Raw genomic sequence first — 10583 nt, forward strand, 5'->3', positions numbered from 1 at the left:
TCTGGGCGGCCGGTCCATCGTCTCCCGGTGGGTTTGGCGAAAGAATCTGAGCCGCCCTCGGGGACTGGCAGGCCCAAGGCCAACTCGCGGGGGCGGCCTCGGGCGGGGACTCGGAGCCGCGGCCCGGCGCTAGCGTCCGGAGAAATGTCCCCTCTCCGACCCCGCCGCCCCAAGCCGGGCGGCACAGCCCACCCCCTTCCCTCCTGGCTGGCGCTCCCATCTCCTCCACTGCAGGCGCCCGAGGCGGCCCTCACTTCTCCAGACCACCCAGGGCCGCCCGCCCGACGGCCTCGGCGCTGCCTACCCCCCCCCCCCCCCCCGCTCCGGGTCACGCCCGGAAGGCCCGAGGCCCCCGCGTCCGGCCACGCCATCCGCCGGGCGGCCCCAGGGACTCACAGCTAGGGTCAGCCCAGTCCCTGCCCATCGCTCCCGCCCCCCCCCCCCCTCCGCTGCCTGGTTCCTGGGGCCGCGCCCCCGCCCGCGCCTTCTCCGCTCACACCCGGACAGGGCGGGGGACCAGGGATCGCCCAGCTTCGGGGCGCGGCCTTCGGGCGCGCTTTACCTGGACGTGCGCGGCGCGCAAACTCTGGGCGCGCTGGAGGATCCTGTCCGGCGCGCCGGCCCTGCGGGCGGGAAGCCGGGGCTTTGAAGCTACGCGGCCGAGCCAACCCTGCCCGGGGCCGCGGGCTGGCGGCAGTTGACCCCGGCGCCTCGGGTTTGCGGGCGAGACGTCGGGGCTCAGGACCGGCTGTGGCGAGGCGCTGGCAGACCCGCCTCCCCGCGGAGCGGGCTTTCTCGGGCTGGGCGAGGGGGCCGAAGGCGGGACGCGCAGGAGCCGCCGCGCGCCCGGCAGAGGCACCCGGAGCGCCCCGCCGTTCCGGGTCCCAGACCCCTTTCGCTCCCCGCCCCTGCTGGAAAGTGGGCCCGCGGCGCGGGGCGGTGCCGGGAGGGGCGCGCGGGGGCGCAGAGGGAACCGCGGCACTTTCTTCGTGTGGGGGAGGGGCGGGCAGCCGGGCTCCGCCCCCCGGGGGCAGCGGGGCGCGCGCGGGCCAATGGGGACCCGGGCAGGGGGCGGAGCCTCGCGGCCGCCACTTAAAGAAACTTGTTGCGGGTCCTCCGCCGGGACGGAGCTTCGGCGGCGGCGGCGGCAGCGGAGGGGCCGGGGTCGGGCTGTGGCGGCGGCGGCGGCGGAGGGGGCACGCAGGTCGGGCCACCGCGCGGCGACCTCGGGTCCCAGAGCGGCCGCAGCGCAGTCCGAGCAGCGGCCCCGCGGGTCCCGGTGCGCGCCCCTCCGCGCGCGGCCCTGATGCTGGACATGAGCGAGGCCCGTGCCCAGCCGCCCTGCAGCCCGTCCGGCACCGCCAGCTCCATGTCGCACGTGGAGGACTCGGACTCCGATGCGCCGCCGTCGCCTGCCGGTTCCGAGGGCCTGGGCCGCGCGGTGGGCGCGGGGGGCGGCGGCCGGGGTGACGCGGCCGAGGCGGCGGACGAACGCTTCCCGGCCTGCATCCGCGACGCCGTGTCGCAGGTGCTCAAGGGCTACGACTGGAGCCTGGTGCCCATGCCGGTGCGCGGCGGTGGCGGCGGCGCGCTGAAGGCCAAGCCTCACGTGAAGCGGCCCATGAACGCATTCATGGTGTGGGCGCAGGCGGCGCGCCGCAAGCTGGCCGATCAGTACCCGCACCTGCACAACGCGGAGCTCAGCAAGACGCTGGGCAAGCTGTGGCGGTGAGTGCGCGGTCCCCAGGCCCCGGGGGCGGGGACGGGAGCCCCAGCCGCGCGGGCGGGCCGGAGGGGGTCCTGGGGTTCGCAGGGGCTCTGGAGGTGGCCCCGCGCCCGGCCTCGGCTCTGCTCCCAGTGGCTGTTCCCAGGGCGAGTTCCAGCGGACAACCGCCCTCCGGCCGCGTTGACTGCCCCCCCTCCCCCCCCCCGGGGTACGCAGGTGGTCGGGGCCACAGAGGGCTGCAGGGCGAGCACGCAAGCCCTAGCGCACTCCCTCCCGCCAACAGCCTGCGAGAGGGGGACCCCACCTGGGATTGGCCCCCAAGCCCGAGGCCTGTGCCTCCCTGAGGAAAGGTGGCTTCTGTCCAGAAGCGGGACACGGTATCAGGCGAGGTGGTGCTGGCTGGAGGCGCCCCTCTTTCTAAAGGGCTCCCTTCCACTCTGACCACCATGTGCAAGAAGTCAAGGCAGACGGAGGGGGTGCACGTCTGCCCCGCGGGCACCTTCCCGACAGCTGCTCCATCGTCTGCCCGCGCTGCGCCCCTCGGCAAGGAAAGCCTGGGGATACAAGAGTGGTCGGGCACAAGCATGCTTTGTGCTCACTTGGGCATGGTGGAACCGGACGCTTGTGCAGAAAGTAGGGCCACAGCAGGGCTGCTTGCTGCTCAGAGCAGCCCGTCCCCACCAAGGGGGGGGGGGTCTCCTTGGGTTTACATGGATGGCTTTGGGTTCCGGGCGCCGGTTCCCATCTCCTGCCCCTCTCCTCGTGAGCGGGCCCTGGGAGTTTGCACGGATGTCCTCTGTGCCCTGTCCCACAGGCAGTTGGAGGTGAGCTCCTGGAAGGGTTTGAGGGGCCTGGCGTGTGTTGTGAGCCCCAGCGAGGACCACCGGTTTAGCCAGTGTTCCTGGAGGTCTGGGAAGCCCAGATGCCCACGGAGTCCCTCCCCGCTCGTTGCTCTTCCCGGGAAGCCTCGTTTGATCCACCGTGTGTTCTCAGCTGGGTTCTGCCTCCTCCCCCGCCTGCCTTAGAAAGCCCCAAAGGGAGGGGACTTACACAGTCTGAGGGCAGAGGGAAGTAAGAAGATGATGGAGATGGAAAGCTTTGGGTTTCGTTCCAGCACGTTCCTTTGACCCTCACCAGAAGTCCTCACTGGCCCGAGCCCCCGTCCTCAGAAAGGGGGGCGCCCGCCTGGTGCCTGCTGAGGTGCGGGAGCACACACAGGCCTCCCTGTGGGCGTCGGGGGGGGGGGGCCGGCGTGGGTGCCCTCACCGTGCCACCTCTGCCCTTGGTGCTGCAGCTTGCTGAGCGAAAGTGAGAAGCGCCCCTTCGTGGAGGAGGCGGAGCGGCTACGGGTCCAGCACAAGAAGGACCATCCGGATTACAAGTACCAGCCGCGCCGCAGGAAGAGCGTGAAAGCAGGCCAGGGCGACTCTGATTCCGGAGCCGAGCTGGGCCCCCATCCCAGCGGTGCCGTGTACAAGGCGGATGCGGGCCTTGGTGACGCGCACCACCACGGCGACCACACAGGTGGGCGCCTGGGGCCCCACAGCATTTGCCTGCCCCAGCAGGAGAAGTGGGGGGTCTGGCATCCACTGTGAGATGAGCAGTGGGGTGGGGAGCAGGGGCTCGCTCCCAGGGCTGGTGTCCGCGTCGCCCCAAGGTCCCCCGTGCACATGGGGGTCTGCTTAGCCCCCTCTGAGCCCTGACGTTCTCACAACTTTTCCCTGGTCGGGTGCTGCATGACGTGGGCGTTTTCTGCTCCTCCTGGAGGCGTTTCTGCTTCCCCTGGCCTTTCTGCGGGTGCTGACCCAGCACTCACTCGTGTCCCCTGTGCGGTGGTCAGCAGCCCAGCCTCAAGATCAGACGGGCTGGAGGGGAGCCCCGGCCAGCCGAGCAGTCCCCGGGAAGCTGGCTACCGCCGTGAGCCTGGGGGAGAGTGAGCTTTGTGTGCGTGGCCTTGTGGTCACGTGCAAGGGGCCGGGCACTTCCTCTCCTTTCCCCCATCTTGGTCTTCTGGGGTAGGCGTGGGGGCCTCCGTGGCCTAGCTCTTCCTGCAGAACAGCGCTTAACGGAATTTCCTCGGCCGAGCAGTGAGGTCTGGGTCTGGCTCTGCTGGAATTTCTGGGAAACGTACAGAAACAAAAAGCCGTTGATTTCTACCTGCGGCAGTCAGCGGGCTGGTTTTCCTCCTGGGTGTGCGTCGCCAGCCGGCCGGCCCCCCACAGAAGGAGCATTCATGCCTGAAATGTGCTCTGTCCCCAGGGCAGACCCACGGGCCGCCCACCCCGCCCACCACCCCCAAGACGGACCTGCACCACGGGGGCAAGCCGGAGCTGAAGCCGGAAGGCCGCCGTCTGGCAGACAGCGGGCGCCAGAACATCGACTTCAGCAACGTGGACATCTCAGAGCTGAGCAGCGAGGTCATCGGCAACATGGACACCTTCGACGTGCACGAGTTCGACCAGTACCTGCCCCTCAACGGCCACTCGGCCCTGCCCGCGGAGCCCGGCCAGCCCGCCGCCGGCTCCTACGGGGGCGCCTCCTACTCACACTCGGGGGCAGCCGGCCTCGGGGCGTCCCCTGTGTGGGCCCACAAGGGAGCCCCGTCGGCCTCAGCGTCGCCCACCGAGACAGGCCCCCCGCGGCCGCACATCAAGACGGAGCAGCTGAGCCCCAGCCACTACGGCGACCAGTCGCATGGTTCCCCAGGCCGCACCGACTACGGCTCCTACAGTGGCCAGGCCAGCGTCACCACGGCGGCCCCGGCCGCGGCCGCGGCCGCCAGCTCCTTTGCCAGCTCGCAGTGCGACTACGCTGACCTGCAGGCCCCCAGCTACTACAGCCCGTACCCCGGCTGCCCGTCCAGCCTCTACCAGTGCCCCTACTTCCACCCTTCCCGTCGGCCCTACGCCTCGCCCCTGCTCAGCGGCCTCTCCGTGCCGCCCGCCCACAGCCCGCCAGGCAACTGGGACCAGCCTGTGTATACTACCCTGAGCAGACCCTGAGGGCGCCGTGGCCCGTGGGGGAGACTGGCGTTGGAGAGGGAGAACCTTTATCTCAGCAAAGACAGAGCCTCGGGTCTTCCGGAAGGGGTGCAGAGGCAGAGGGAAAGGAGACGGCGGCTCCAGGCAAGGGCCTGCTGACGTCTGCGGGCAGCCACGCTTGGAGCCCGACGCCCCATTGCTTCCAGATCTCCCCGCTCCCTTCGGCCAACAAAGCCCTCTTTTCCTTGTCGCTGGCTCTTGGCGGTGACTGGTGACTGCGCGGGGGACGGCCGTCGGGCCCTCTTCCCTGCAGACAGTAGCCCCTTGGTTTTGCATCTCAGTGGACCCGAGGCAGCCACAGCACAAAACAAAAAGGAGGGACGAGGCGCGGGGACCCCGGCCGCCCGTCTCCCGGGGTCCCCGCCAGCCTCGCGCCGGGAGCCCACGGGACCAGCGGCATCCGCAGCCTGGCGAGAATGTGTCTGTGGGAGCACCTCTCGGGACCAGCCCGTCAGCTCCGAGGGGCTCCCACAACGCAGGCTCTACCCAGCCAGGTTTGGCTGGGACTAACGCTTCCCTCGTTTTATTTTATTTTATTTTTTAAGTTTTGTTTTTGAAGCTTAAACACGTTCGATTTGTTTTGGAAGCTGTTGAAACGTATTTATGTTCTGTATTATTTTATCTTTAAGTAATTTGTGCAGAAAGTAGGATTTCAGACAAAACGGAGGCCGGGTTGCTGAGCTCCAGGGCCAGGAGGACGCGTGGGGTGGGGGCCCTGGGGCTCCAGGCCCCGGGGAGGTGGCCGGGACCCTGAGCGGGGAGAAGGGATCGCCTCGTCGTGTCTGTGTCCGGGTTGGGGGTGCCGTGGCACCCGTGTGAGGTCGAGGCTTAGAGGGCATGGGTGTCCCTGGGCTCCACCCCTGCTCACAACGGTGCCAAGCCGGGGACGGGGTGGCTGGAGAGGCACATGAATCTCGGCTCTTAGGACCCAGACGCCACCTACAAGCTGTGAAACTAAAACCTTCTCCACTAAGTGTTTAGAGTCTTAGCTTTAGACGAATAATACCCGATTGACGTGTACCTGCTTCCGCTGCGTGCCGACCAACGGTAATCGCCTACTTCATGGAAACTTGTGCCTTTAAAACTTTGTACATTTGAAGACATCCGAGAAGTTGCTTCTTTTTACTTTTTCTACTTTTTCCTACCTTTTTCTAGAAAAAAAAAAAAGAATTTGTTTTGCATATCTCTTTCTGGGGGTGGGGGCAGGGAACTACAGTAAACTCATTTTTATGCAAAATCCGTTGTTCCGCGTGGAGTTTGGGCTTCCGCTGTCACTTACCTGCTGTGTTCGGCTACTTTCTGACCAAGCAACGCTAACTTTTGTACAGACCAATTTGATAAAATTAAAAAAAAAAAAAAAGGCTTTTTATCTACTCAGGCTGCGTTTTGTGTGTTGCTTTTCCATAAGCCTGGCGGACGGGGGCTCCGAGAGAACGGGGTCTGGTTCGAGGGCCTTGGCGGAGGCAGGAGTGCAGTCTACCCCGAGCCCTCCTCAGAGGATGTGGGCATCCGGAGCCCCATGGAAGGCAGAGACAACGCTTCAACCCTGGGGCACAGCCAGGCTCCCCCACCCCACCCCCGCCCCCTGCAGGGGCTGTGTCTGGATTTGAACGGATCTCAGAGGCCCCAGGAAGCCGGCCATGCCGCCAGTGTCCTCTTTCCCCAGGGGCCTATTCAGTAGGCAAAGCGGGTCCAGATTCGGGGCCATGGTTTCCTCCCAGGCAAATCCCAGAGCGGGTTTCTGGGTGGCTGGCGGCATTTTTCGGGCGCTGGCGCGGAGCCAAGCTGGGAGCTGGGTGAAAGCTGTCCTGCGAGAACCAGGCAGGGCCGTCTGGTTGGCCGAGTGTCTGCAGGGAGGGATGGTTGTGGGGGGCAACCGCAAGCAAGGGGGCAGCCTCACCCCTTGGCCGGGCCTCCCCGCAGCTGGTTCAGGGGCTGCGTGGGGCTGGGGGCACCCACCTCCAGGCCCTGCAGGTGCTTCTGGGGCATCTCCGGGCCCGAGAGGAAGCTCACACTTCTCGCGAGAAGCCAGCTACTTGAAGCAACTCCCTCTGTGATTTTAACGGGGTGGTCCGGGTAGGGGGGCGCCCTTGCCGTCCCCTCGTCTGCCAGCCGCCCGCGTGGCTGCGATCCAGGGCGCGTCCCTCACCCCGCACTGGAGAGCCACGTCCGGGGCCTGCCAAGAGTAGTGTTTGGGAAGAGCTGCCCGGATTTACGAGGGTTCGTGAGGTCTGGGGCGTGCCAAGCCTCCGGGGTGAGGCGGGGTCTGGGAGGGGGCTGCAAGCCAGGCTCACGGATGCCCCTGTGGAGCCAGTCCAGCACATCCTGCATCCAGCCAAGGGCCGTCCGGGTCCATATGGGCCTCCAGGCTCTCACGTGGACACCCCAAACCAAGGAAAGCCCCTGCAGCCGGCTCCCTGATGGAGGGAGTGAGGCCGCCCCGTTGCCGCTCTGGGGTTGACTTGGGCCCTGCCAGGTTCCCGAGGGCTGGGGTCCCTCCAGGTTTGTTTGGACTCGGAGGGGCTCCTGCGTGTTAACTCCCCAGAGGCCCGGCCCCTCTTCCCACCAACCTGATGGTGCGAGGGCCCTTTTGGCCCCTGTGCCCCAGGCAAGCCTCCCTGGGGGTTCCCTGCGTCTGAGCTCACGGTGACAGCCACCACCTGTCCTCTCCTCTCCAGACACCCCACCCCTCCCCGGGGGCCAGGCTGGTGGCCTCCCCTCCACAGCACTCTCAGACGTTGGAGGCTGAGCCCACAGCCAAGCATTCTGGGGGTCACGGGGCCCCGGCTCCCCAAAATCTGGGTCCCCAGCGGCCTTGTGAGGAGGTGGTGAGGCGGACACCCCCGGGGGTCAGGGCAGCTGGGAGGGGTCCCTGGGACTGCCCTGGTCCGCAGGCTCGTGAGGGTGTTTCCAGCCAGCTCCCCCCAGACAACACTGTTCACAAGGCTGGCCTCACCCCTCCGGGCCCCAAGTCCAAGCTTGTCCAGAGCCCAGTTCCCACTGAGCGCGCTCCGTCGGCCCATCCTGGGGACGAGCTGGCGGGAAAAGTTCCTCATTTTTCATTTCCTTCCCCAGAGCTGAGTGCGTTGCCTCTGACCTCAGCTGAACAGAATGCCCTATTCAGAGACAAAGGGGAAAGGGCGTTTATGACCCAGACCCTGCTCTGATAGATTGGGAAAGCCCCTCCTGGTTCCGCGTATAATTGCTCTTCCTGGGACGACGGATCGGCTTTCAGGAGCAGACTTTCTGTTTGGATGTGAGTTCACGGCCGGCGTGGCTGTCAGCTCCGGGGAGGCCTGTGTCTCTGAGCCGCTGCCTGGGGGAGACCCGGGGCCCCCCTCCTCAGGCCTGCCCAGGGGAGAGGGGCGCAGTTTCCACACCCACCCTGCCTGCTTCGCATTTAGGGGACAGCACCCCAGGGCAGGTGTGAGACTCAGGGTCGTGGCCTGGTGCATGGACCCCGATCTTTCCCCCTCCAATGTCTGGCCCAGGGCCTCCAGGTCAGCCCTGGACAGAGGACCTTTATGGACCTCGTCTCTGGCTGACCAGGGCTGCAGGAGCCGTGGGCCACACGGCAGGGCTGAACCGATTTGTTTCCAGGCCACTGGACGCTAAAGTCTTTAGCACCCTGTGTGGACACCCGTCTGGGATACATTCCACCAGGCTTCATGGAAACTGGGGCTGACCATGAGCCAGTGCTGTAAGATCCCCTCCTCCCACCCCTAGGGAGACCCCAGGTGCACACCCCAAGGCTGGGGGTCAGAGCTGCTGCCCCCCGGGACTCGGTAAGGACCCATTCCCAAGGGAGGGCAGTGTATAACCACCCCGGTGTCTGCTCCTCTGTCTCCCTCTGGGCCAAAGTGTGCCTGCGTTTGGGGTCCTACATCCTGGAGAGAGCAGATGTGTAGACCAAGTCCTCCCAGGATGGGGCCGTAGAGGCCCTGGGGCGCCCCGGGGGCCGCGGGAGCCTTCCGAGGAGAAAAGTTGGGAAGGGAAGGAGCAAAAGGGGGAGACACGGGAGGCGTGGATCTGCCTTCAGGTGAGGGTCCTCCTGGAGCTGCGAGCTCAGCACTGCCCACCCCCAGCCCATTTCTGTCCCAGGAAGAGTGGGGATCGGGGCCCTGAGGGTTTCCCGTCTCCTGCGTTCCCTGCTGGCCTGGGGGCTTCTGGCTGCCCGGCGGTGTTTGGGGGCGCTCTGTGAGTTCAGGACCTGGCTGTGACCCAGTGGCTGGAGGTTCTGCCACTCGCCACTGATCTCTACGTGCCTCCTCCCGTGACCATGTGACAGTGACGGCCGAGGATGAAGCTGGCATGGCCATGGCCAGCACACAGACACGTGACAGGTCCCTCCCTGCCCCGTCCTGCTGGCGGGCTTGTCCCTGGAGCCCTGGGGTCCTCGCTCCCTTCCCTCGCGATGACCTGTTGCCTTGGCTGCCCCTAGCGCAGCCGCCCTGCCTCCCCCACCCACGCTGGGCTGCCCTGTGTGTGGGGGGTCCCGTGTGCACCCCCCCACCAGCAGCCCCACCAGCCCCAGCCTTCCCAGAGGGGCCGGGGCCAGAATTCAGTCCCGCCGAGGCTGGCTGCCGTGGGAAAGTGCAGGACACTTTCCGAGGCCTTTCCGAGAGGCTCCCCGACAGGAGCTGCGGGAGCCCCCCCCCCCCCCCCCCCGCTCACCAGGTCCCCCAACCCCAAAGCCGAGGCGGGACGGTCCCTGCAAAGGGTTAAGGGGCGCGCGGCCCGGTGGGAGTGCGGCGGTAGCGCCTGCGGGCCGGGCAGAGCAGCCGGGCTGGTGCGCGGCCAAGAGCAGCGGGCGAAGGCGCTGCATTTTAATGAATCATTATTGCCGGGGAGGCCTTTGTCTTTCTTTATCCGGTGCACAATAAAAGAATTAATTAGACAGAAAATGGCAGGGCAAGGAACTGACAAGTCATTAAGGGCTGCTGAATGACCGATGAGGTGCGGGCTGGGGTGGACTTCGGCTCCGGAATGATAATGGCCGGGCCGGGTGCTTTGTATGCGCGACCAGCCGGCCCCTGTGCGGGCATTGTGGGCGCTGCCATTGTGGCCCACGGGGCGGGCCGGGCGGGCCGAGTCCCCAGAGGCGAAGCGGGCAGTGGGAACCTACGACAAAATTGCCGTATTAATTTTTGTGGGCAGACACAGCAGTAAATATTTGGATGCGCGGGGGCTTGGGGATGGGTGTTCTGCTCCCTACTTCCTGGCTCGGGGGGCGGGGGTGGAGGGTGGCAGGGGGTGCTCCCCACACTGTGAGACCAGAGACGCAGAAGGCAGGGGTGGGGGGAGGAGAGGAATGGGAGAGGAAAGAGGGGGAGACCCAGAAGAAGCTCTTCCCGGAGCCAGGCTCAGCCACACTTAGCTGCTGTCATGGTTATTCAGACGTCACCAGGAGAAAAGTACCACCCACAGATCCGGCTCCCCCCCCCCCCCCCGAAAAACTGGGTTCCTCAGCAGGTGGAGGGCAAGAGAGGAGCGACGGTGAAGTAGGAGTTCATCGGGGCTCCCGCTGCCCACAACGCCTGGCCCACGGGGTGGGGGCTGGATTCGAAAACCGGCCGGAGCCCCCTCCCTGGTTTCCTGCTGCTTTGCAGCTCGTCTGACCCCCTTCGGTTGTGGTCTCAGGGTCCTCGCGGGATGGATGGGGGTGGGGGGTAGAAATCCCAGACAGGTGGGGAGAGGTCTCCCTTGCCCCAGGGGTGATGAGAACGTCAGAGAAAAAGCAACGTTTGTCGCTGAGTCGGTCAGCAACCCTTCCCGTGCGGGATGTGAAAGGACGGGGCCGCGACACCTGGAGTGCC

At 66.4% G+C, this 10583-nt stretch overlaps 1 protein-coding gene across 1 annotated transcript; it reads left to right on the forward strand.

Annotated features, from left to right (window-relative positions):
* Positions 1–1172: 1172 nt before the first annotated feature.
* SOX8 (SRY-box transcription factor 8) lies at positions 1173–6131 on the forward strand. The gene is made up of 3 exons (XM_027043679.2): positions 1173–1728; positions 3021–3250; positions 3986–6131. The coding sequence occupies exons 1-3, from the start codon at positions 1307–1309 to the stop codon at positions 4726–4728; spliced, it is 1395 nt and encodes a 464-aa protein (XP_026899480.1). The 5' UTR covers positions 1173–1306; the 3' UTR covers positions 4729–6131.
* The last annotated feature ends 4452 nt before the right edge of the window (positions 6132–10583 follow it).

The sequence above is a fragment of the Acinonyx jubatus genome, chromosome E3, assembly GCF_027475565.1.
Source record: "Acinonyx jubatus isolate Ajub_Pintada_27869175 chromosome E3, VMU_Ajub_asm_v1.0, whole genome shotgun sequence".
Lineage (NCBI taxonomy): Eukaryota > Metazoa > Chordata > Mammalia > Carnivora > Felidae > Acinonyx > Acinonyx jubatus.

Bases quoted from the DNA above. Each gene is read 5' to 3' on its own strand.
- SOX8 (XM_027043679.2), top strand. From the start codon at position 1,307: ATGCTGGACATGAGCGAGGCCCGTGCCCAGCCGCCCTGCAGCCCGTCC. The intron at 1,729-3,020 runs GTGAGTGCGCGG...TTGGTGCTGCAG, and splicing joins ACGCTGGGCAAGCTGTGGCG to CTTGCTGAGCGAAAGTGAGA. The intron at 3,251-3,985 runs GTGGGCGCCTGG...CTCTGTCCCCAG, and splicing joins CCACCACGGCGACCACACAG to GGCAGACCCACGGGCCGCCC.